We start from the raw sequence: 27,959 nt of genomic DNA on the forward strand, positions 1-27,959 counted from the left end.
TCGAAGCTGAGTGTACGGTAAGCATATGAGGCGTAAAGGTTTTACCAACGGGAGGCCGGTGATGGAGGTTTTTTTTTTTTGGATTATCCCCTAAAAAAAAAGCTGAGCCGAGCCGAGCCGAGCTAAGCCTAAGTTGAGGTTCGTTATAGAAGTCGGCTTGAGTAAGCATGCTTATGCTTTAATCTCGTTTAACCTAATCATTACTTTATTTTAATCACATCAAGGTTAAAACTATGGTAAGACCAAAAATGAATAAACTTATCTAAAAATGACCGCAATTTGTAGGTTTATGGGTACTCTGTTTTACCAAATTCCAGGGGTAACACTAGAAAATAAATAACCCACGCTTCATGCTCCAACTCGATGGCCCCCCCTCCCCCCTCTCTCTCTCTCTCCTGTTTCTTGGCGAACAAAGGAACTAGTTAAGGCGTGAGCGTTGGGTTCCTTCGCCACCCACAAAGGCAAACCGATTGTCGTAGAGATGCCTTGGCTTCCGTCGTCGTCTCTCCGAAGGAATCGCGAGATGTGTATGGCTTTTCTTGGCGCTCTTTATCGAAAATTTCTTGTTGCCATCTCTTTCTTGGTATTGGGTTTTTGGTGAATTTCATAATAATAGGCGCTTTTCTACTCTACCCATCTATGCTTTCCCCCCCGCCCTTTTCTCCGTATTTATTCTTATAGTTTGCTGGTTCTTTACTTGGTTATGAATTTTCTTGATACTTCTTCCATATAGGTAAGGTGGTGTATTTAAATGGCGTTACTAATTTGTGTGGCGATGAGTCTACACTTAGTTTCACTCAGTGTGATGAGGAGTTTGAATCAACTGAATATTTTATCGATTAATTTTGAAAGAACAATGCAGAGCGTAACCTTCTATTTATAATTAAATTATTTGAAGTGAACAAGAGGTGCTGTGGCGTTTTTTTTATTCTTTTTAATGTCTAGATTGGTGATCTATGAGTTGATCTGGTACGTCGATTTAAAACGTTTGGATAAATTGGAGAATTTTTTCTTTTTCTTTTTTTTTTAAATTAAAATAAATCCAAATTAAAGGTAGTTTGATTCTTATCGTTCCATTTATGGTAAATTCTTCGCTACATTTGTATGAAATTTGTGGTTCTTGGCTTTGATTTGTTTCCCCAAAGAGTGCTATGCGTATGTTCAATTTTAGGGCAATCGTTCTTGCTGCAATTGGGTAGTTGATTAATGAGGCTTGTGTTGTTGCTTTATGGTGCAGAGGATATGTACTCATGCTGTGTTCTTGGAAAAGCATGCAACAATAGTCCGTAATTCTTGACCAGCTGAGATGGTATTCAATTTCAGATCCAAGATCAAATGGGCGGCGCTCCTCGGGCTCGCCTTATCGATATTTTCTTTGTTAGTGCACCTGCTTCTTGCTAATTTCTCTGGTGGTGACCTAGCACGTTACCGTGACACGTCAAGTTTCTTCACAGGAGATCATACCGTCAGAATTGGGAGACAGGTATTATTGAAGTAAACCTCTTGCATTCTCTTGCTGCTTATCTGATTGAATAGTTGAGAGAGTTGATGTCAGCATATATCGTGAACGATCTTTATCATTACAGAATCCTCGGTATGCAAGGCTATGGGGTACTCCGAGATCTTTGGAGTCTTTCCTACCATATGCGATTCCAAGGGTTAGCTATCCAGGTAATTCTTCTTCCTAGGCATGTCTTTGAAGTTTATTCTTCTTCTTAACATTCTGGCTGTTTTCATTATGATGGATGGGGACTGGATAGAGTGGATAACTGCATATTTCTGGGATCACTTCCTGCATTTTTTATACTGTTCGGTGAGTTGATGGAAAAAAAGAAGTTTCCCTATTTAAACACCTAGTGTGGTACCTGTCTGTTACGGTGCCTTGTGTTTGTGCTCAACCTGTTGGGTGTGTGTGAAACTTTACTTGGATATCCTAGTTACTGTGTCCAGGCCAGTCATATTCTAATATTTTTGTTAAAAAACATTAAAGGTCATCTACTGTGATACTTTGAGATCATCAGCACATTTCAATATCTTCAATATATTTCCATGAACTTGCCATGCCAATTTTTGATGAAAATGGAGCTATGGTTCTGGGCATATATAGAAAATCTATACTTAATGGAGTTTGACATGTTAATAAAAGATAATAAAGAGTTTGGGTTCACATGGAGGTAGCTGGAATTTGCAACCGTGCAGCCGCCCTTATTGGTTGGAAAATGTCTGGAGAAAAGGGAGCTCGAGTACCTATATGTTTTACACCAATTTTTGGTTGCTGAGAAAAGGGTTGGTGCCACCCCACCATTTACAGCCACTTCATTGCCAGTTTCTAGTTGAAGTCCTACCTTTCTTAGTTCTCTTCTATTTTGATTAAGTTTTCCACCAAAGGCATGTGGAAGATGGCCACCAGGTTTTGCTGGTTGCAAGTTGCAGGTTGCCATGGTCCACGGTCCCCAGTAGGCTGGGGTAGAATTGTTTGATGTACAAAAGAGTTTGAGTACACTTGGAGTGTCATGTTGGATCACTGGTCATGTTTCACTTCTGAAAGTAAAGAACGTGGTAATTATCGCCTCGAGGTGATTGAGATAATGTCCACAAAGACAAGTGCCACCTTGCTATCTGTCCATTCACTGTTGTGGCTTGAAAGCAGTTGATTTTTTTTGTTTTGCAGCTGAGAAAATTTGATGCAAAATAATTCACTTGCAATACCTTTTCCATCTGTTCTGTTGCCGTAGGGCCACAACCCAAGCCACTTTTTCTAGATCTGACCTCATAGAGAATGTGTGTACATGTATGTGCATGTGTGCGTGTTCCGGCAAGGGCGGAGGGTGGGGGGGCATAGTTGGGTAGGGGATCTTGAGCATCCTCTGCTAATATAGCAAGAAACTCATAAATCTGGCTATTGCATTCATTGTGATTTTTTTTTGTGTCTCTGTGCAGAACATATTTTTTAGTCAAAAACTTACAAAGCCAGCTACCAAATTCATCCTGTGTTTGCGTGTGTGTTTGTTTGTTTTGCTCTCCTGCATGCATACAACATGTTGTGTCGGTAATGGTGTTTAGTGGTATTTGAATTTGAGTTTCCTCTGCCAAGATAATGAAGGGCACAACTGTTCAGGTTATCATTCTTACATGTCCGGCCACCACACTCAACCCGAGTCACGTGAATGTGTGTGCGTGTGTGTGCACTTGTGTGCTTGTTTACAGCAACCTTTGGTGGCATTTGAGCTTGAGTATCCACTGCTAAGGTTGTGAGAAACTCGTAAATCTGGCTATCACATTCAGTCTGAATTTAAGGTCATAAGTTTTCATTCTTTATGTGGGGCTCTTTATCAATGCTCTAAACATGCAGCAACTGTGAACTTATCCTGCATGTGGGCATTTTTCAGTTAAGTCTTTGTTATTCGCTAGGAATAGTAAAGCTGTCAATGTATTGGATGCTTATTATTTTCTAGTTTCAGTAACAATTGTGTGATCTTGAAGGCAATTGCTCTTAGATTTAATGTTTCATTTGTACTATTTGCACACAAAAGATAACTGCTGAAAAGGACCTAGTGGCTTGTAGCATACTTGAAAGAACCAAACTAGCCAAACACAATTTTTTTGGTGCTGATTTTTGAGTTTGCATTCTATGTCACTGCTAGATATTATGACAGTTGTGTACTGTATATAGCCACAAATGTTTTGATTAAAGAGCTTTATTCACTAATATGGGAATCTTGGGCTGTTTCTTCATGACATCTGCAAAACTTGTTGATTTATTAGTTTTTGCTCTTTGGTAGTACCCAGCTTCTGGAGAATTCTTTCTGTGACATCCATCTTTCCTCCTTTCTTTTTTCTTATTTTTGAAATGCTTGTGGCAGGTCCTCCTGAGCAAAGCAACGGTTTCATTTTTGTTAAAATCTACGGCGGGTTTGAGAAAATAAGATCTTCGGTAAGGCATCTATCTGTAGAGTCTTATTTTCACGCGATGGTTGAAGCTTGAGTGTTTGTAATTTGTTAATGTTCTAGATTTGTGATATTGTTGCTGTCACGAGGCTTTTAAATGCTACACTTGTCATTCCAGAGATACAAGAAAGTACACGATCAAAATGGACCAGGTCTGTTCTCTGACTTTTATGTGATTCTTCATCTTTTCCAATTACACCTTTATTTTGGCCTCTTGTATCTTCTATGTTGGCCCTAATTTTTCATACTTTTCAGTTATAAATTCAAGAGCTTTTCATATATTTACAACGAGGACCAGTTCATAGCAGCACTCAAAAATGATGTCATTGTGGTAAAAGCCTTGCCTGACAATCTGAAGAAGGCTATGAAAAAAATCAAGTTCCCCACAATTTCACCAAAACGTTCAGCTCCTCTAAGTTTCTATTTGAATGAGGTTTTGCCCAAATTAAAGAAATGGAATGTTATCAAGCTTGTGATATACGACGGAGGATGTCTCCAGGTAAAGAAAATCTTTGCTGGGTCATTGACCACTGAATAATGTGATAAGACCTTTTATCTGCCAGTAGCAGGCAAGTTAGGAGGGATGAAGCGATATGAATAGGTTTTTACTCTAAGAAGCGTCTATTTTTGTGTTGTTTTGCTTTTTTCTGTGTGGATTATTAACGTTTCAGAACATAACCTTGGAAATAAGTTTAATTGGTTTGCATATCCTAGACCTTTTGCCACACATTCTTGCTCTGCAAAACTAGGCATGGTACTTGAAAATGCACCTATGAAACTCCTCCAGTAATCATACCTAGATTTCAGAGCTCATAAAATGTGTTCAAATGAGTTCTTTCTTTGGAAGATTTATTTGTCAGTTTTGTTGATTTTTGCTCAATTTTGAGCATGTTCAAGGAATAGTCACCATATCAGTAGGGTAAGACTAAACAATGGCCAGGTTGTTAGCTTGAAGGTTTATCTTTCTCATGTCAAATTCAAAGTATTAAAAGGACTGATGATTTGTATCTCTTAATTTATTCAGCACTATGAAGTTTTTTCTCACCTTGTCTGCACATTAATATATTATTGGTTCAAGCTAGTGTATGGGCTGAACTGTGCAGGTGTCCTTGTTGTAGATGTTTTCTTTCCACTTTTTGTTACAGCATTATGGATGTTCCATGAAATCTGCACTTTTCTCTTCCACATGGTCATGTTTGTCACTTTGGTTGTATCTTTTGTGCCTCTGATTGTCCTATATGGAATTCTCTGGCATGAACTTTACAAAGTTCAGTCTCTGTTGCATGGATCATATGGATACTTTTCCTCATCACTGTGCTTGTCACAGGCTGAATAAATTATTTGGTTAATTATGGAAAGGTTATGTGATTCACCAGCTGGTTCTGTTTTACTATATGTTGCTGCAGCCCATGCTTCCAGAAAGTATGGCAGAGTATCAAAGACTTAGATGCCGCGTGGCATTCCATGCACTTCAATTCCGTACAGAGATTCAGGACCTTGGGCATCTCTTGGTGCAAAGGTAACACTAGTAGCCATATCCCTGTAATGAAATATGATGAACACAAACAAGTGCCTCTTATGGGCAAGTACAACATACGCAAATTGAGACCACTTATGAGTCAAGATACAATCACAACCACAATACCACTTATGGGCAAGAGAGACAACATAGAAAATATAAAGAGTTTATTGAGAGAGTGCTTGAGAACAAACATGAGCATACAAGAGGGGTTCTACCCCTTTATATATACAAAGAAAAGAGAGAGCCTTGGGACCCTCCCCAATGCCTAGAAATAGAGCCGTTGGGGAGATCCCAACAACTCTATCAAAAATAACATAAATGCCCTCTGGCTTTTGGGTAAAGGACATTTATGTACATAAAAAAGAAAATACCTAAAAGACCTAAAATAATTTAGTGTTGTGCCCCCAATGGGACATCCTATTACATAAGGTGAAATGATTAAAATACCCATTTTGGGTTTTACTTATTACATCAAGAAATATATATATATATATATATATATATATATATATATATATATATATATATATATATATATATATATACTTTAACAATCCCATGATGTTTTGCTGTTATAGAAAATTGTCATTTTTTAACTTATTGCCAAATATTTTATGGTATGATTTTTCTTTTTTTTTTGTCTTGACTTGAAATTTAATTTTGGCAAGGTTAATCTATCCTAAACTGTTTGACTAGTTAAATTATTTGGATTTTGAAAACTTTCTGCACAATGTTTGTGGAGCACCTGTGACTATGAATGACAAACTTCAGATTACGCATTTGCATTTGCTAAGGATTTGGACAACACCTCGCTTCCTGGCTAAAGTACTTGAGTCTTTCCGTCACAAATTTATTTGTTTGCAAAATACTAGTCTTTCACAGTCGGAGAAAATCCCTTAAGGGGTGGCACCATCTTCCTGCAGATTCTTCCAAAAAATGTAGTGTACCTTTGTGATTCTATTTGCTGCATACCTTAGTTATTTAAATTTGCATTTTCTTTTCAGGTTACGAGCTTCAGGTCAACCTTACCTAGCTTACCACAGTGGCCTAGCTAGAGAGACACTTGCATATCATGGGTGTGCTGAGATTTTTCAGGTTAATTAAATTTGATCTTCATATTATGCATACATACATACATACATACATACATACATACATACATACATACATACATACATACATACATACATACATACATAGACACACATGCATAGGCACAGACACATGCACTCATACACACATGCACACAAATATATTATAAGATGGGTTGAAGTTCTTTGTGCAGATATGTCTAAACAGGGAAGTTGACTAGGATTAGCGTTGGTGGTAGAAATGTTCACCAGTATATATGTGATTTCATGTATGAAATGTTTAGTCTGCCTGTGTTGTTTTTCATGATTCTTCCTCATGGATGGGGAGGAGGTGGTGGTGGTTGGGATCTGTGGATTGTGAAGAAAAGGGTGGGGCAGCTGGTGTGCTATGTTGTTGGTGGGGAAATTTTGTAAGGAAATGAGAGAGCTCCCAATCACAAGAGCTATCACACACCTCATACAGGATGCATACCACGACCCACAAAGTGTTCAAACACAAGAGCCACTAAGGTCCAAAGAAAGAGAACACTCCACACTTAAAAATAATAACTTTATTAATCCTAAAATGCACAAAATATGCATTAGGAAAAGCATCATTATACAAGAGGGGGATTACCCCCTTTATATAGACAAAGAGGAGCTCAAGAGCCCTTGGGATCACCCCCAACGACTCTATGAGCTAAGGACTTTAATGCCCTTAGCTCAAACCAAAATAAGACAAAAGTAAATTAAAAGAAAGAAAGAAAGAAAGAAAGGACTAAAGTGCCCCTAATGGGCACAACCTATTACATATATGAAAAACAAAAAATACCCCTAATGGGTATTTACCTATTACAATGATAAATAAATAAATAAATAAATAAATAAATATATGCATCTTAACACCCTCCTCAAACTCACGGTGAGTTAACCGGAAGTTTGTAAATAAAAGATAAACAATGGAGATGATTCAAGTCTTCGAGTGTCTTCATTGGAAATCTCCATCTTTATGACGCATCAGAAAAATTTGCAAATACAAGTTTTCAAATGTCTTCATTGGTGATTGTTGCCAAATGCCTTCACCGGCTATCTCCATCCTCATGATATGATGCATCAAAGATATTACTTTCTCAACCCATGTCAACTTTAAGAACCTGTAGAGAGAACAAAAAACAAAAATTCTAACTGCACAAAGAAAAATATCCTAACTAAATAGTTTTAAAAGAAAAAGAGTTTTAACACAACAAAAGTTAAAGAATAGCTACAGATTATATATAGTTTCAAAAAATATATTTTGAACAAGAACAACATAAATTAAAGTAGATAGATAATATATATATATATATATATATATCAATTTTAAGAAATTTAGTTGAGACAATCATAACCATAAAATCAACATATTTTTCAAGAAAACATAAATATTGAACATAGTAGAAATTTGACCACTACAGTCCAAAAGACAAGCACATATTAGACATAAAATTTCAAGAAGATATAAATAATTATGCATAAATAAAGTCCCAAAGGCTTAGGTAAACATTTTAAATGAAGGTATGATTCATTAATTATACTAAACAAAACACAACACCATGTATATTAAATGTAAGAGCTCAAAGGAGCTCACAACAAAGGAAGAATGAATTAAATTCATACAAAAACAATGAAAGATAACCATCATGGAACAAATCTAAATATCCTCAGCATATATATCCAATATGCAATTACTCTTAAAATGTATTCAATTTCGTCATATGTATATATATATATATATATCTTTTTTTCCTTTATTACCCGAAATGGGTATTTTTGTAATTTCCTATTTTACGCATATTCCATTTCAAATATGATTGCATTTATTTTTATTCTTTTATTTTTTCTTTTTCTTTTCTTTTCTTGTTTCTTTTTTCTTTTTTCGTGGTTTGTGCCACCTAGGTTGGCTCCCCAAAGAGTGGTTGGGGAGCCTCCAACGATCACAAATGTGATCGTTGGGGGGCTTCCAACGACTCCTTTGGGAGCCCCCTAGGTGGCTCCTTTAGTTGTGTATAAATAGGGGTCTTCCCCTTGTATTTTGTAATGGCTTAAGAGTCTCAAGATTCTCTCCTTTTATTCAATATATTCGTATTACATGCATCTGTGCATGTTTGCATTATTTTACACCTTTTGCGCATTTGTTCAAGTGTTCTTTGGGTGCCTTTGTGCACATCTTTTGTGAAGTATTAGTGCTTGTATGCGTATTTGTCTCTTCGTAGACATTTTTACATGGTATCAGAGCTTGGTCAAAGATTGAAGATCGTGTGATTCTTCATTTTTTGGGTGCCTCGAAAAACGTGCATTTGACTTCTTGGAGATTGGAGTAGGGGCTTCTCTTTCTTCAATATTTTGGAAGTTTCCTACATCAAGTAAGACCTAAAATCTTATTACGGTACGTCGTTTTATCTCTATTCTCTTATCTCTAATGGGCGAAAAAGACTCTCACTTCTCTCTTGGCTTCAAGTTGAATGACTCAAACTATCATGTTTGGGCCGGGGACATGGAAGCTCACATAAAAGGTAAAGGTCTTTGGGGATATGTTCTTGGTTCTATACCGGAACCCGAACCCGAACCCGAACCCGAACCAAAGATTACTTTGGTAGAGAAAGGTGAAATTAAAATTCTCGAAAGAGAAGAAAGAAGTAGAGCTCTTGAAGAAAATTTCAAGAAACATGAGGAATGAAAAATGAAAAATTTCAAGATTCTTTCTTGGATTTTTTATCGGTAGAAACTAAGATCAATGCCAATATTATTAAATTCAAGAAAGCATCCGAAGCTTGGCATTATCTTGAGAAAATGTACACATCAAGAGACTTATCTCACAAGTACTATCTCCAAAAAAAGGCTTTGACCCTTCAACAAAATGAAATGTCCATAAGGGAATATTTTGCGGAATTGTCATCCATATGGGATGAACTCGCGATGCTTGAGCCTAAGTGGAGTGGAGAAGCTATTGAGCTTAGGTACAAACAATTGGAAGATGATCATTTTTTCAATTTTTTGAATGGTCTTAGACCCGAGTTCGAGCAAATTCGGTCTCCTCTCCTCTTTCGTTTCCCCCTCGCTTAAAGATGTCATTACTAAGCTAAGTGGGGAGGAAACTCGTATGAATTCTAGTAAAAATAATTCGAGTGTTCTTACAACTTCATCTAATGAAGGAAGTAATGCTGTTAATACTGTTTTAAGACCGGGAAACAATGTACAAGCTTATAAGCCTCCTCACTTCAAAAATCAAAATCACGGATCAAGTGGTCAAGGAGGAAAAAGGGACTACAACAAACTTGTGTGCCATTTTTGTAAGGAACCAGGGCACATCAAACCTGTTTGCCCTAAATGGAAGAGGCTGCTTGCCATGACCACCACTTCTCAAAAGGAAGAAAATGTGACTTCCTCAAATGTGCCTCTTTCTCTTCTTCAAATTGTGGAAGCACTTCAACCGCTTCTTAAGAGAGCTGTTTCTGGAGCAACTACATCTATCTCTCCTTGTCATGGTAAGACCTCTTAGCTCTTAGATTCGGGTGCATCCTTTCATATGTCCGCCAACATATGTTCTTTATCCGATTTTCTAAAACATTCATCACCATCTTTTGTTTCAATTGCGGATGGCACTTCTCTAGAAATTAAAGGCACTGAAAATTTTGAAGAAAAAGGGTTTTTTATTCCGAAAATCAGATTTATTCCAAAGCTAAATTTAAATTTTCTTTCTGTCTCTCAACTCTCGGACCATGGATGGGATGTAAAATTCTTATCCGATAAATGTTGGATACATGATCACCGGTCCGGGAAATTGATTGGGGAAGGCTCTAGAAAAGGAGATCTCTACTATGTGGACTTTCTTCAAATTCCAAAAGATTTTTTTTGTTGCATCACAAAGACATTAATGTATGACACAAACGACTTGGTCACCCCAATGTCACAAAATTTTTGTATATTTCTTTTGCCAAACATTTATGTAAGGAAAATTTTGTTTGTAATAATTGCACACTTGGAAAAATGAGAAGTTTGCCTTATTATTAAAGATCCATGTTTACTACAAAACCTTTTGAACTCATTCATTCAGATGTTTGGGGACCGACACCTGTTATTTCAAAGGGAGGGTTATCCTATTATGTGATATTTGAAATGAAGTGGATTGAATTCGATACACATGCAAGAACACACTTCCAATCAAGTAAAAATACTTGATTGAATCATGAAACCACCCACACATGGGTCTACAAACTTGTTATTGCATAGAAGCACTCAAGAATGAGTTAGGAATACAAGGCCACAAGAGGCCAATTTATAATACAATGGAGCCAATGGGGTGTAACTCAATATGGCTGTTGGGGCTGCACTCAACAGTCATAAATGTAGCTGTTGGGGCAGCTCCAACAATATATATGGAGCTGTCCCATCATAAATATAGCTGTTGGGGCAGCTCCAATAGCTATATGGAGTTGTCCCATCAAATCTGAAAAAGACAAAAAGGTAAAAAAAGAAAAAGACAAAAATAAATACATGACCAAAATACCCCTAATGGGTATTTCAGTTAACAATAAACACATATATACATATACACGTATATATACATATATATATATATATATACACACACGTATATGTATATCTTAACACCCCCCCTCAAACTCATGGTGCAACAACCGAGAGTTTCCCAAGTAGGAAGTGAAATCTGGGTGAAGGAAGTGCTTTGGTGAAGAAGTCTGCGAGTTGATACTCTGATGGAACATAAGACAATGTGATAGTTTTCTGCAGAAATTCTTCCTGAACATAGTGGCAATCCATTTCAATGTGTTTTGTCCTCTCATGAAACATATGATTGCTCGCGATATATACAACACTCTTGCTGTCACAGCATAATCTGGAAGGTTCTGTGGTGTGAATTCCCAAATCCTCTAGTAGTTGTCGCAACCATACTAACTTAGACGTAGTCGTTGCCATGGCGCGATAAGGAAAGAGACACCTTCTGTTGCTTCTTGCATCGCCACGAGATTAGGGAGTCACCTACAAAAACCAGTGTTTTAAAACTCGCCGAGTCAACTCGTTGACTCGGCTGACTCGGCTCGGCTCGCCCCTCCAGCGAGTCAACCCGGCAAGGCAAACTCGGTTTGCCAAAACTCAGGCTTGACTCGGCCTGACTCGGGCGAGTTTTGGGATGTTTGAAATTTGTTTTTTGAGTTTCAAATTACAGTTTCGAAATATACAAGTACATATATTTTAACAAGGGTTACCCCCAGATTTTGTATAAAAAAGAAAATAAAAATCATTTAAAGATAAAAAAAAGCATTTAAATCTATAGAATAAAATCGCCATGTTGTTCGAACTACTGTTCACCCTATGTTATCAACTTATTTTAGCAAAATATTTTAAAGAAATGGTTCTCACTATATATGGTGGGTCAACTGTGCCTATGGGAAGTCACATTTAGGTTTCATCATCCATTTGTTATGTGAACAAGCATTGTACATATTCAAATATTAGTAGTCTTTTTATAGTTGTGCCATTAATATATTTCCTGCATAGTTTTATACATGAGAAAATTGCTTATTTATGTTGATATTGGGCATACTGTAAACTTTCAATATGCACATATATCCCTGTTTTACATTTATGGATTTGTTAGAGAGGGAATTAAAACTTTTAAAACAAGCTAGCATATATGTTTGGCCATTTTAGGAACCTTAGGTAGTTGCAGACTGAACTCATGGTGACCAAATCCTTTAATTCAAGTCATGAATTAGTCAAAGTGCTTGTATAGATATCAAATTCAATTATTCAAGCAAACCTCTATAGCTCTTTGCAGTTGTTTTTATATTCTTACAGACATTTGGAGACTATGTTTACTAAAAAATATGGTTTCAGACAAATTATATATTGTTTTTCTTTTAAAATCAAAAGTTAACAAAACCCGGTCCGAGTCACCGAGTTGACCCGCCGAGTCACGAGTCAATAAAGAACGAGTCGAGTTCTGAGTCACCGGTTTTAAAACCTTGACAAAAACACACAAACCAGTAGTTGAGCGTCTATCATTCACATCCCCTTCCCAGTGAGAATATGAGTATGCAATGACTTCTAATGAGGAAGAAGATGATAAAAACAATCCATGACTTATAGAATTCTTAATATATCTAATAATTCTCATTACAACACTCATATGTACTGTAGTGGGAGCATGCTGAAATTGACTGACAGAGTGAATAGCATGAGAGATATCAGGATGAGTACTAGAAAGGTAAGACAAAGCTCCAATCATTTGTCTGTATGAGGTTGGATCTTGAGAGGTTCTCCATCATCCTTCTTCATTTTTGCATTTATGACCTCTGGAGTGTCAACCCATTTTTCATCTGAGAGTCCTAATCTCTCTATGATCTCTGCGGCATACTTAGTCTGTGACAAAAAATAACCATGAGGTGAGTAAGCTACTTCAATTCCAAGGAAATATCGTAAAAAGCCAAGATCTGTCATATCAAAGTTGTATTTAAGCACATCTTTGATATGATTTACTTCCTGCTTATCACCTCCTGTGATTATCATATCATCTACGTAAAACAACAGTATAACCATCCCAGCATTTAAAGACTTAACAAACAATGCAGTGTCAGTAAAACAAGATTTAAAATGGAGTTGAGTCATAAGATTACTAAATCTATCATACCAAGCTTTGGGAGTTTGTTTTAACCCATACAAAGCTTTTCGTAGACGGAATTTTTTTCCATGTGCTAAATTCAAACCTGGTGGAGGATCCATGTAGACCTCCTGATTCAGATTACCATTTAAAAAGGGCATTTTTCACATCCATTTGAAAAATTGGCCATTTTTGGATTGATGCTATAGAGATGAGAGTTCTGACAGTCGTCATTCGAGCAACTGGGGCAAAGGTCTCATCATAGTCAATTCCATATTCTTGATTGTATCCCTTAGCTACTAGTCTAGCTTTATATCTTTCCAATGTCCCATCCCATTTGGTTTTGATTTTGTAAACCCATCTACATCCTATAGTTTTTCTTCCTTTAGGTAATGTTTGAATTTTCCAAGTTTTTGCCTTTTCTAATGCTTCTAATTCATCGTTCATGACTTTAATTCATTCTTGATGATTTTTAGCTTCATAGTAGGATGATGGTTCAAAATATGAGTGTATGGCCATTAAGCATGCTCGGTTCAAAGGAATCATATGATATAAATCTATTACGGGCTTTTGAAATTCTTACCGATTTTCTAATACTAGCAGAATCAATATCTTGATTTTGAGAATATCTTTCTAAAGTACATGGTGGGTGCCCTTCGATCTGCCTAGTATATGTTTGTATGTTACTATGGGATGGGTCGATATTGTTAAGATTATTGTCTATATTTTCACTTGCATCATGAGAGTCAAAGTCTTCATGTTCACTTTCATGCTCATTATGAAGATTTTCATACCCTTCATGTTCATTGATGAGATAAAAAAGAAACGAATAATCATAGTTTTCTTGGGTTTTTTCCTTGCTAAAACCATCTTCATTTTCAAGAAATGTAACATTTCGTGAAACATATAATTTGTCCTTTTCCCTTTCATAACATCTATATCCCTTTTGATTTTCGGCATAGCCCAAAAAAAAACACAAGGGATTGCTTTTGGGGAAAGTTTGTCGTTCTTATGGGTAAGAACAAAACACTTACATCCAAAGACTCTCAATCTTTTATAATCGGGGGGAATTTTAAGCAATTTTTCAATAGGGGATATATTTTCAATAGCTTTTGAGGGCATTCTATTTATCAAATAGACTGCCGTAAGAACAGCTTCGGCCCAAAACATTTTTGGAACATTTTTTGATACAAGAAGTGTTCTAGTGGTCTCAACAATATGTCTATGCTTTCTTTCAGCTAGTCCATTTTGTTGTGGAGTGTAAGGGCAAGATTTTTTATGAATGATGCCATTTGAATCAAGAAATTTTTTAAATTCTTTTGATACAAATTCCTCCCTCCCCCACCACAAGAATCAGATCTAAAAATTTGAATATTGGTTTTGAATTGAGTCTTTACGTAATAGAAAAATCTTTTAAAACAATCAAGTACTTCTGACTTTTGCTTAAGAAAAAAGATCCAAGAATGTCTACTATAATCATCTACAAATATAACATAGTAAGATACCCCGCGTTTATATATAACTGGAGCCAGTCTCCATACATCCGAATATACTAACTCAAATGAATTTTTGGATATAAATTGTCTTTGCCCAATGAGTAAAGCTTTCATTTTGCCATGAATGCAATCTTCACAAACTAAATTCTTTTCTTTATAATAAGTAAGAAATAGAAACAAGTGTAATTTGGTCACACTAGGATGTGCTAGTCTTTTGTGTCAATTTTCTATATCTTTCTTTTTCACAAAATTACAAAAAAGATTGTTTTGATAACTCAAGATTGTCCATTACATAGAGATTTCCTCTTCTATGGCCTTGCCCAATCGGTTTCTCAGTCTGGAGATTCTGTATTAAACAATCATTAGAAGAAAATAAAACTTTACAACCATGATCCATAATTTGTGAAACCGATAAAAGGTTCAAATTTAATTTTGGCACAACCCTAATATTTGGTATGTGAAAGTTTGGTTGTTTTTGAAAGATTCCAAGATTTTTGATTTTTAAGGATGTTCCGTCGGCGGTTGAAACATAAGAATCATTTGAGTTAGAATGACATTCAGATAATATTGACTCATTTGGAGTCATATGAAAAGAGGCACCGGAGTCCAAGATCTAAGAAGTCTTACCAGGATCACCACTTGTGGATACGACCGCCCCTGAAAAGGAAGAAGCTTGAGTTTTGAACATTGGTTGTAGCGCCTCCATTAATTGAGCTAAAGATAGGGAGCCAATGCATTTGGAGTTGTCAACATCATTCCTTTCCACCGAAACAACTCTCTTATCATCTCGGTGATCTTCTTTCTTTCTTTTTGGACAAAACGGCTTGATGTGTCCCGGTTCATAACAATGATAGCATATGATTTTGCCACCTTTTTTGTCATTCCTTTCATAGTTGTTAGGATTTCTCCCATTCTCATTTTTCACAAAGTGAGGAGGTTTATAACTCCTAGTATGATTACCGGGCTTTGATATAGCAAGCATGGTTTCTTCATCCTTTGAAGTGGATGGCTTCTTCAATCTATTTTCTTCCATAGTCAATTCTTCAAGAGTTTCGACTATGGATGACACACCTCCTCTACGAAGGAGAGCCGATTTAGTTCCCTCAAATTTGGGCCTAAGCCCATTCACAAATTGGTAGAAATGCTCCGTTTTAATTTGATTTTCACAGAGTTCTACATCTTGAGGACAATGCCATTTTGGCTCAAGAAGAGCCAATTCATCCCAAATGAGAGAAAGTGCATTGTAATATTCTCTAATACTCATTTCTCCTTGGGTCATGGTTCTCACCTTGTTTTGGACATTGCATATGTGTGCAATATCTTTAAGACTATACATGACTTTAAGACATTTCCATGCATCACTAGCGAAATCAAATTTCGCTAAGCTAGAACATTTGTGGATGTCCACACTATTGATGAGCCATCCAATTATTTTGGAGTGGCTCATCCTCCACTCTTTCCATTTTTCTCGTAATCGGAAACGACATTACCCATTTCCTCTCCTTGAAGAGCAACCTCTTTTCCATTCTCATTTTTCGTAAGAATGAGCTTGGGTTCTCTTTCGGTACCGTCCACCAAACCCCATAATCCCTTTTCCCATATTTTGTGTTTAACTATGGATACCCACGTCACATATTTTTTATCGTTTAGGCATACGGTAATGGAGACCATTACCTCTCTTTCATTCTCCATTTCCTTACAAGGCTAAGAGAAAGGGTAGAGAACGAAGAATAAAGAAAAAAAGAGTGAAATACAAGCACTTATTTGAGAAATGACACGCTTCCAGATGCAACAATCCTCGATTTGTTGTATCCCCTAAGCGATTCTCCTCTTGATATTGTCATGAACTTTCTTCAAAAAACTTGCCTTTGGACCACCAAAGCTTTGATACCATGTAATGAAGTGGATTGAATCTGATACACATGCAAGAACACACTTTCAATCAAGTAAAAATACTTGATTGAATCACGAAACCACTCACACAAGGGTCTACAAACTTGTTATTGCATAGAAGCACTCAAGAATGAGTTAGGAATACAAGGCCACAAGAGGCCAATTTATAATACAATGGAGCCAATGGGGTGCAACTCAATATGGTTGTTGGGGCTGCACTCAACAGTCATAAATATAGCTGTTGGGGCAGCTCCAACAATCTATATGGAGCTGTCCCATCATAAATATAGCTGTTGGGGCAGCTCTAACAGCTATATGGAGTTGTCCCATCAAATCTGAAAAAGACAAAAAGGTAAAAAAAGAAAAAGACAAAAATAAATACATGAAATAAAATGCAGAAATGTCAACCCCTAATGGATTGACACCTATTACAGAGAAAAGACCGAAATACCCCTAATGGGTATTTCAGTTAACAATAAACACATATATACATATACATGTATATATATACACAAATATGTATATCTTAACAATATTTATAGATGATTTCTCTAGATTTACCTGGATATATTTCCTCAAATATAAACATGAAGTTTTTACAACATTTAAGACTTATCATATGATGATTAAGAATCAATTTGATGCAAATCTAAAAATCTTTAGATATGATTCTAGAAGAGAAAATCTCTCAAATGATTTTAAAAGCTATCTTGAGAAATATGAGATAATTCATCAAAAATCATGTCCCAAAACACCCCAACAAAATGGTTTGGTCGTAAGAAAACATAGACACATTATTGAAACAACCAGAACCTTGCTCATTTCTCAAAACATCCCAAAAAGATTTTGGGCTGAAGCGGCTCTTGCATCTGTTTATCTAATTAACCGCCTTCCATTCAAAAATTTGGATAAAATCTCGCCATTTAAATTTTTGTATAAAAAGGATCATGATTATAACAGGTTAAGGGTTTTTGGGTGTAAATGCTTTATTCTGACAGATAAAAATGATAAACTTTCTCTTAAAGCCATTCCATGTGCCTTCCTTGGGTATTCTGAGACCCAAAAAGGATTTCGATGCTACGATGTCAAAAATGATAAATTATATGTGTCTAGAAATGTAAGTTTTTTAGAAAATGTTAGTGGATTTGAAAATTCCGAATCTCACGAGGAAAATATGGATTATTCTTTTTTATTTGAACTTTTATCAAGAAATGATGACATTCGTGATGATGAATTCACACCAAGTGAAAATGAAGTAGAAAAGAATAACCATCCTCCTCAGCCTTTCATCTTTCATGAGGCTGATGATCGAATTTCTAGAGAGCCTGTTGTACACAGACATAGAGACCAAAGCAGTTTTTAAAGTGCTATAGAAAAATATAGTGAGCCTAACGAGACAATAAGTTCTCAAAGAACTGAGAGAAATAGGAGACCTCCCTCTAGATTCATATCCTATGATTCCTTTTCTCCCAAACATAGAGTGTGCCTTAGCGCCATTCACTCATATGTTGAGCCCAATTTTTTTGAAGAAACCCAAAAGATGAATGAATGGATAGAAGCCATGAAAAATGAACTAAGGGCCCTTAGGAAAGCCAGAACATGGGAATTTCAGGACCTTCCTAAAGGAAAGAAAAGTATAGGATGTAGGTGGGTTTTTAAAATCAAAACCAAGAGTGATGAGACTCTTGAGAGATATAAGGCACGTCTAGTTGCTAAGGGATATGGTAAAAAATATGTGGTAAACTATGATGAAATGTTTGCTCAAGTTGCTCCGATAGTTACCGTTAGATTTCTTATTACCATTGCTTCAATTAAAAAATAGAATATTTATCAAATGGACGTTAAAAATTCTTTTTTAAATGGGGATTTAAATGAAGAAGTTTATATGACTGCTCCTCCTGGCATGAATTGCCGTAATGGTAAGATTCTTCGTTTACGAAAATCTCTTTATGGTCTAAAACAAGCTTCTAAAGCTTGGTATGACCGATTTAACAATTTAATGATAGAAAATTGATTTGTCTCATGCTATACTGACACTGCCTTATTTGTAAATAAATCTGATGCAAGAATTGTGATATTGCTTCTATATGTTGATGACATGTTAATCACAAGTGATGATATCAAGGGAATTAAAAAAATTAAGTTTGCGCTAACTGAAAAATTTGATATGTCAGCCTTAGGTTTTCTGACATATTTTTTGGGCATTGAAGCCTCTTTTTCTAATAGAGGATATTTCTTATCTCAAACTAAGCTTGCTTGTGCGATAATTGACAGGTCAGGCATTACTGATGACAAAATTTGTGAAACACCCGAGGTTGTGGGGTCCAAGATGAAAATAGATGAAAGGGTTATTTTGGATAGTCCTACTCCTTACAGACAACTAGTTGGGTCATTTATGTATCTTAGCATCACTAGACCCGATATATCTCATGCAGTGCACGTTGCCCGTCAGTTCCAACATGCTCCTACGTCAGTGCACATGAGTGTAGTCCTTCGAATCATCAGGTATATACAAGGGACGGTAAATATGGAAGTATTTCTTTCATCATCCTCTGATTTAAATTTAATTGCATATACTGACTCTGATTGAGGAGGTGACCCTAATAACCGTCACTCCACCACTGGTTTTTGTATCTTTTTAGGTGAATCTTTGGTCTCTTGGAGGTGTAAAAAGCACTAGAAGGTCGCCTTGTCTTCCACCAAAGCTGAGTATAGAGCCATGGCCTCCACAATCATGAAAATAGTATGGATTCAACGTCTGCTAGAAGATATGGGAGTTCATATTCAAGAACCGACAAAGTTATGCTGTGACAATAAGAGTGCGATATACATTGTCAAAAATCATACCTTCCATGAGCGTACGAAGCATATAGAGATGGACTGCCATTATGTTTGGGGAGAATATTTGAAGAAAATCATTGATCTTCCATATATGACATCGGAATATCAACTATCGGATTTCTTCACTAAGGCGCTTTGCTCCCCTCGGTTTTATTTTCTTTTGGGAAAACTTGCGGTTATCACATCGTAAGTTTGAGGGGAGTGTTAAAATATATTCAATTTCGTCATATGTATATATATATATATATATCTTTTTTCCCTTTATTACCCCAAATGGGTATTTTTGTAATTTCCTATTTCACTCATATTCCATTTGGAATATGATTGTATTTATTTTTATTCTTTTATTTATTCTTTTTCTTTTCTTTTCTTTTCTTGTTTATTTTTTCTTTTTCGTGGTTTGTGCCACCTAGGTTGGCTCCCTAAAGAGTCGTTGGGCTCCCTAAATGGGGGTCTTCCCTTTGTATTTTGTAATGGCTTGAGAGTCTCAACTCTCAAGCTTCTCTCCCTTTATTCAATATATTCTTATTACATGCATTTGTGCATGTTTGCATTATTTTATGCCTTTTGCGTATTTGTTCAAGTGTTCTTTGGGTACTTTTGTTCACATCTTTTGTGAAGTATTAGTACTTGTATGCGTATTTGTCTCTTCGTAGACATTTTTACAATTACAACATATTTAATGCACATAATAATACATGAAAATTTTTCAAAGAAAAAACATTTTCTATGCAAGGGAAAATAGGAAACGAAAAGATTAGAAAATACATGGAGAGATTTTAAAATACCCACGTACAACAAATCATAACAAAAAAATGATATTTTCAAACCTCAACAATAGTTTGCTCACCACAAGCAATCACTTTTTTGACCAACTCAACATCCTCAAAATTTAAGTGTAGTAGCACATAGGATAAGAGATCATACACAAATGTCAACAATAACCAAACTAGTGACCATGCACCAATAAAAATCAGCTACAACCACAAGAGGTGTACATTCTGCACCTTACAAGTGGTTGTAAAACTGCAATCATTACAATCAGCTACAATAGGTGCACATAACTCACCATAGCCATGGTTGTAAAAATGATAAACAAAATCTTGTCCAAAATAAAAAATCAGTCAAATAAGATGAAAGAGTGGAGAAAACCATGAGGTAAAGTATTGTAATAAAAACAAATTGATGTTAGTAAGAAAGGAAATTTGAAAACAATATTAAAATCAAGGCAAATAAATTTTGCAATATTATAAGATTTAATTCATAAGGACCAATATGGTCACAAGCAAATAACAATCGAGCCATCATAGATAAAAATCAATACGCATCCAATAAACAACAAGTGCCAAGCGCTAATATTGCACTCATAAACCAGCAATCTAAACTGACAAAATATAAAGGTGCATACATAACTCAACCCAACAAACATTTCTGGCTCCACAACACTGATGTGCACATAACTCACCTCGAAAAGGCCAACTAAAATAATGGATGCATCAAATAAAAAAAGTGATGGACTAAACTATAGCCAAAAGAAGGCAACAAACAAACCTCGAAAAACACTTTTCAAAAAGAGGTTATAAACAAAATACGATATGTCAATCATATGACAAGATGCAAACAAGTCACCAAAAACCTCATGAGGCCACATATAAGACACAATAATATGCATCCAAAGTTCAAAAGACGTAAATCCTTATAAGGAATGCAATGAGATGGTAATTCGAGAGGGAAAACCAATAGTGAAATAATCACAATGCCACTAAGGCAAGACCATACAATATTAATTTTATCAATTCTCACAAATCCACATTCAAGAACATAAAAAATAAGATTATTTTATTGTTGATACCATGCAAGAAGCACAACTTCATACGAAGTTCTATATGCAAAAAGATGCTTTAATACCATAATCTCAAAAATGATATCATCAAGTGATCACCCAAAATGTTTGCATGCATACATGCTATATTTAGTATAGCATGCTATGTCACATGGGTGCGGGTGCGACACGGGTGCGGCGCAATTTCAAAAATTTTGGACACGGGGACTCGGCTATATATATATTTAATATATATATATATATTTAATATATATATATATATATGTAAAAGACTCGATCAAAGTTGTGCCCATTAGGGGACATGTGATGAGTTGTGAAGCCTGATTCAGGGTTTTTTTCCTTAAAGGAGGGGGGTCCCCCTGGTGCGGGTCCCGCTGCGCGGTCAGCGGGCGGGGGACCAGCCCCCCCCCCCACCCCCCCCACACCAAAATGACCTTAGGTGCGTTGACCGCACCCAGGGTCGGGTTGACCGAGTCCGAGCCGCACCCGTGTCGGTGTGTGTCGACGCGGGTGCATCGACCTTGGAGCCGAGTCCATGTGACATAGATAGCATGTATATAATATACCTATAAGACCATCATAATCAAGAAGAGCATAGGCTGCCTATGAGCACAAATACAGTAAATATAATATTCACATGTCCTCAAATTAGGACAATAATGTCCTCATACAAAATAGATCACACAATTTTCCAAAAAATTTATACGAGAACATATGCTCAAAAAAGATCATTTGCACACCTGAATATGTTATCATTCAAAAACTCATAGATCAATGCTATACGTGTATAAACACATGCATATACTAGTTAACAAAGAATACAAAAATATCATGCATCCATAGTGGATACAAGATACAAATGCATTTCATGCAATAAACCCAAGATGCATAAATATTCAAGATGCCTATAAGTAAATCAAGAATATCATCATGCACCCAAAATTCCATAGCATAGGAAACAAAAGCATATAAATTCCTCAATGATGAGTGCATTAAATCTTATAAAAAAACAAGTCATGCACAAAAAAAACATGTTTAAAACCTTATTCATGAATAAACAAAATCATTCATTAATGTGTATGTAAAATATAAGACAATCACAAGTGCACAGAGATCATATATCAATAAGGAAAACTCATGTAATACAAACTCAATTTTTCAAAAAAAAAAATACTCATTATCCCAAATGTGAACAACTCACAAAATCATTATACAAAATTAAAATAAATATTTGAAATCATTTTTTTAAACATTTAACAAGGTTGAGAAACAATACTGATACGAGTTTAATTAAGTCCAAGATTAGAACAACAAAAACACAATACATTTTTGAAATAAAGATAATTCCAACAATGCTCAAATATGCACTTATATTTAATCAAAGAGTATCATAAAATAGTTATAAGGGAACACCAACCAATTTTTCAATAAATTTCTTAAAAAATCCATGAACAAACACTTTCATGTACATAATGCATGAGATAGGCAACAATAATCAAAATTAAACACATATAGAGTTTTAAACTACATACCGGATCAAGAATCCTCATGAAGCACATACTCGAGCAAAGGATCTCGAAACCACCACCAAAAGCTAAACACCAAGATGATTATTCAATCACAAGAGCTATCACACACCTCATACAAGAGGCATACCACGACCCACAAATGATTCAAACACAAGAGCCACTAAGGGACAAAGAAAGAGAACACTCCACATTTAAAAATAATAACTTTATTAATCCTAAAATGCACAAAATATGCATTAGGAAAAGCATCATTATACAAGAGGGGGATTACCCCCATTTATATAGACAAAGAGGAGCCCAAGAGCCCTTGTGACCACCCTTAGTGGCTCTATGAGCTAAGGACTTTAATGCCCTTAGCTCAAACCAAAAAAAGACAAAAGTAAATTAAAAGAAAGAAAGAAAAGGACTAAAGTGTCCCTAATGGGCACAGCCTATTACATATGTGAAAAGACAAAAATACCCTAATGGGTATTTACCTATTACAATGATAAATAAATATATATAATGTATATATATATTATATACATACATCTTAACAATACTATGTTCTGTGTAACTTATACATGTCATAAAGCAAATGCTGATTTATATGGTCAGTGCCACAATTTTAACCGAGTCCTTGCTGCATGACATTCTTTGGAACTGCCTATAAAGTTCCTGTACATCATTTCAGATAATTGACTGGTTTTCTTTGCCTGAATTTGTGTGAATCTAGGATGTCCACACTGAGCTCATACAGTATCGAAGGGCTCAGATGATCAAGCGTAGGGTCGTTGTTGGTGAACTAACTGTTGATTCAAAAGTTCGGAGGAAAAATGGCTCTTGTCCTCTCATGCCTGAAGAGGTGAGTTCGATTACGTATTTGTACTACATAGGTAAAATTTGCAGCTATTTTGACTTTTTTCTTAGTGCATAGAAACCTCTTTGGTCCAACAAATTTGTTTAAACCTGCTTGATGATTCTTGGTTACCAGATGATGACCTGTGTCAATTGGAAAAGCAAGATTGCCTATCTAAATGATACTTGTTCGTTCAAAATTTCCTTGATGATATCCTCCTTTTGGTTCTGACGAGAATACTCAAACTGCTTCCTACTCCAATCTGAGGATTCTGAACATGTTTTCAATTTCAGGATGACAATAGAATGACTCAAACGTACTTATAATTCATGAACAGTTGAGTTTGTTTCTCTCTATTGTTTTTCACTTGTACTTAAAATTTCCAAAAGTTTTGGCACTTTCCACAACCTTGTGTAATTGGTCGAGCAAAAAAATATTGTCAAAAACTCATTTGAAAGCCAGTCAATTAAATGAAGGGGATTTATCACATCATTATGACAACAAGAAATGGGATCCCCTTGCATGTTAATGCATCATCTTTGTCTATTCCTTGGATCCTGTTGTGAATTGTTTCAGATTAGCTTCATAAAAGTTATATGTAAAATGCAATTAAAACATAACCCTGAAAAAAAATACAAAGTGGGCGGTGCTTTATTTAATTCTTTCATTTGTCTAACATATAAAGGACAGCATGCACATAACAAATATTACTGAAAAGCCAGGTTTGTTATCCCTTTTATTCCACCACTATTCTTGATTGGAATGTGTGTTTGTTGGAGATTGGCGATGAAAATTCTACTGGTTCAGGTTCTATAGATATAATTTCTGATTGGTGTAACAAAAGGCAAATAACTTGGAAGGGATCCGTTTTGATCATTCTATATATGGAATATTCTCTTTCTCCACTGTGATCGTGTATTCAATCTATTGAAAGAGTCTGTTTTTATGTTCTGGTGAACTGGTGAATGTGTTCCACTAGCATTTTATTGCTGTAAAGTGTGTGGACTTTGACTTGGGTGTCTCATCAAACATTTGGTAGATTGTGCAGTTGCAAAATGACTTATCATGGACTGGCTGAGAGCCAGGGGCACCTGCACTATTGAAATCCAGCAATACTCTCTTAAAAAATTTAAAGTGCCACCACCATAGAAGCACCATAGCTAAAATTGTTATTCCAGCCTAGCGACCCTGGCCATCAGTGAATGCCTCCATCATTCCCAATTTAGCTTATGTCATCACCTTTATTCACGCATCTAAAACCCTGTGCATCATTTGCTTAGCCAATATTGAACCATAGGAAGAGAAACTTCTTTGATGTACTCGTATGACAAGTTACCAGAGCAAGGAGTTTATTTTCCCCAGCTTTTTGTTCTTCTGATGAATATCCTGCGCTTTATTCGATCTGAAAGCTGTATATAGTGGTTTCCTTTGCTTGATTTTGGTTGCATGATAACTTGTTGCTGGCAATTTTTGATCTTTATAATGATGGCAATCACACAATATTTTTGGCAGTTGTTTCTGAATTTCTCTAGTATTCTCTCCGAGATTTCTATTCATTTTATCAGCAAAAGGTGCAATTCTTTGTAATCTTCAGAACTGGGTTGTTTTAGAAAAGGTGTAAATAGTTTGGTGCATGATTTTCAGAATTCTGTAAGGGTTGAACTGTGATCAAACAGAGGTATGCACTGATTATCAATTCATATTTAGCAAAAGTAGGATGCCTCTTTATTGCGATATTTTAGGTATTTGGTATATAATTGGAGAGCAATAGGACCGTAGATGATTGTGACTTCTGGGATCTCAGTTTTTATTTATTCTAAGTAATACATGAAAAGGGAACTTTGGTTAAAAACAAGTGTCAGATCTTTGTATTTGAGATAATGGTATTAGAGAATGGCACTAAAAGAACCTCCTCTCCTAAGTAATAAAAGAAAGGGGAATTTCGGTTAAAACAAATATGAGGTCTTTTTGTTTGATATGATAGTACTAGATTGGTGCTAAAACTCTCTCTCTCTCTCTCTGTATATATATATATATATATATATATATATATATGTATGCTCATGTTGTGGGGTGTGGGGTTATGTACAGAAAGGGTCGTTTTATAATTTGTAGATAAAGGAATTTGTTCATGTTCTGCAGGTTGGTATTCTCCTCCGAGCTATGGGGTATCCCTCAGACACAATAATTTATATAGCTGGTGCAGAGGTATTTGGTGGTCAACGGGTTCTGATTCCACTTCGTACCATGTTCAATAACCTTGTTGATCGGACGTCGCTTCTGAATGTGAAAGAACTGTTGGAACTATTTGGTCCAGAAACAGCTCTTCCTCTAAACTTGCCACCCCCAGTGCCTGAGATCAGCAAAGAGAAACAGCTGGAAGAATGGAATAAAGCTGGACCTCGGCCGAGGCCTCTACCTCCACCTCCAGCAAGACGGACATATGTGCATGAGTTGGAGGGATGGTATGGTTGGATTACTGAGAGAGACACAGAACCTGAGCCATCACCAATAGATCTAAGAAATCAAGCACATCGGTTGCTTTTGAATGCTCTTGATTATATAGTCTCTGTTGAAGCTGATGCATTTTTTCCCGGATTTGATAATGATGGAAGCAGCTGGCCTGATTTTGCAAGCCTTGTCATGGGTCATCGGCTATATGAACTGGCATCTGCTAGAACATATCGTCCAGAAAGGTAACTATTCATCTCTCAATTTGCTATAATCAGTGATTTGTGACACTGTTAGGCTGTTACTGATTTTAAATGCTAGAAACTTGAATGAAGATAATTGTGACACATAAATTTTTGTTTAGTTACATGATGGTAGCCTGGTAGGTAGGGCTTAGATGTTGATATGCGTGCCTCCTTTACTGCAGCTACCATGAACATAGCTGTCCCCAGTGGAATCATAATCTTTAGTTGGATTGCTACCATTAGGGAGGTTCAATACAATAAAAACACCCATGTTTTCCTAATTACAGTTTTGTGGAATAGAGTCTTGATTTCCATGTATCTGGTTGTGGTGGTCTGAAACCTTGACTTGGGACTTGGATGACTCATCCCAATAAAGAGATCCAAGTTCCAAGTTAGTCTCTCTTTAAATATGTAGTAGGCTGGACAAATAAAACTTTCACGACCCGGACACATACTTATGATTGACTGAGGAGTCAACCCAACTAATTTTCCTCCAAAACCTCGAGTAGCATTGCAAGTACCATCCATCCATTTTTTTCGGCTTAAATTCACCTTTAAGTTGATAATGCTTAGAACTCACAACTAAGTAGTTGTCTTTGTTTTCATTCACAAACCTTTCTGCAGAAAGATTATAGTCAACTTAATTGATAGCATGAGGGATCACCTGTACACTCTAAAGCGCAACTGGACTCTTTCTGTGCGAGAACATCTCAACCAAAGCGTAGGGGAAGATGGCTTGATTAAGGAATCCCTGCTGGCAAAACCAAGAAATTTCCTAGCACACCCTCTACCAGAATGCTTATGCAGATCTTCTAAGTTTGATGGAAATTTGAATCGAACGAGGGATGCAGATGGCAGATTGTTATATGGTGGAGAAGATGAATGCCCTACGTGGATGCAGCATGAACTATCAACTGTTTCAGGTGGGGCTGGTGGTGTGGAAGAAGCAGCAGACGAGGGAGAAGTAATCGTTGATGAACCAGAAGACCAACATGAACCTGAAGAAAGTGTCAAGCCTGAAATTGCTCGAATTTGGGAGCAGGATGAGGAGATGGACCCTGATGATTAAAATTCTATGCCATCTTTTGTTTCCTATGCAGAAGAGAGCTACTTTGAAGTCAATGCTTGATGATCATTGAATTCTTACAGGTCCAGTTTTGAGGAATTTGGGAAAGAGGCTGATTTGAGTTTGTACCAAGAGGTACGGGATTCTTTGTCGAGCGGTCGAAGTTGGAAGTTTTTGGCATCAATCTGTTCGATGTGGCCTGAAGTTACCAATAATTTGTTGCCAATATCATGGAAGCATCTACAGGGATGAAAGTTTTCCTTTTTGAAGTTTTATAGTAACACATGTAAATCCAATTCATTGGAGCTCAAGTGCTCTTATATAGTCTTTTAGACATGCACGGGCTTGCCATGAATATACAACCCAGAAAATATTTTAGAACTTTCTTTTCAGTTTTGGTCCAATTCATTCATTGATTCCATCTGTAAAATTGCAGACAAATTCCATTGTTTGGACATGGATTTTTCATTGAATTCATTAAGAAACAGAGTGCGGTTATGGTTACCGATTTGTGAGTATGTGCCATGTAAATGGCTTTGGTGTATTTTGTGAATCATAA

General features: G+C 36.2%; 1 protein-coding gene across 1 annotated transcript; it reads left to right on the top strand.

Annotated features, from left to right (window-relative positions):
* Nucleotides 1-438: 438 nt before the first annotated feature.
* On the top strand, nucleotides 439-27,904 carry LOC149814128 (protein EMBRYO SAC DEVELOPMENT ARREST 30-like). The gene is made up of 11 exons (XM_089988336.1): nucleotides 439-527; nucleotides 1,238-1,483; nucleotides 1,587-1,671; nucleotides 3,864-3,934; nucleotides 4,012-4,100; nucleotides 4,204-4,447; nucleotides 5,355-5,467; nucleotides 6,475-6,565; nucleotides 23,516-23,644; nucleotides 25,781-26,334; nucleotides 26,959-27,904. Exons 2-11 carry the CDS (start codon nucleotides 1,307-1,309, stop codon nucleotides 27,401-27,403), a joined length of 1,998 nt encoding a protein of 665 aa, XP_089844462.1. The 5' UTR covers nucleotides 439-527; nucleotides 1,238-1,306; the 3' UTR covers nucleotides 27,404-27,904.
* Nucleotides 27,905-27,959: the final 55 nt, after the last annotated feature.

This window comes from Nuphar pumila, chromosome 15 (assembly GCF_984573655.1).
Source record: "Nuphar pumila chromosome 15, dmNupPumi1.hap1.1, whole genome shotgun sequence".
Lineage (NCBI taxonomy): Eukaryota > Viridiplantae > Streptophyta > Magnoliopsida > Nymphaeales > Nymphaeaceae > Nuphar > Nuphar pumila.

Excerpts from the sequence above, each read along its gene's own strand:
- LOC149814128 (XM_089988336.1), top strand. The coding sequence starts at position 1,307 with ATGGTATTCAATTTCAGATCCAAGATCAAATGGGCGGCGCTCCTCGGG. Across the intron at positions 3,935-4,011 it reads TTGAGAAAATAAGATCTTCG|ATTTGTGATATTGTTGCTGT; the intron begins GTAAGGCATCTA and ends TTAATGTTCTAG. Across the intron at positions 23,645-25,780 it reads GTCCTCTCATGCCTGAAGAG|GTTGGTATTCTCCTCCGAGC; the intron begins GTGAGTTCGATT and ends CATGTTCTGCAG.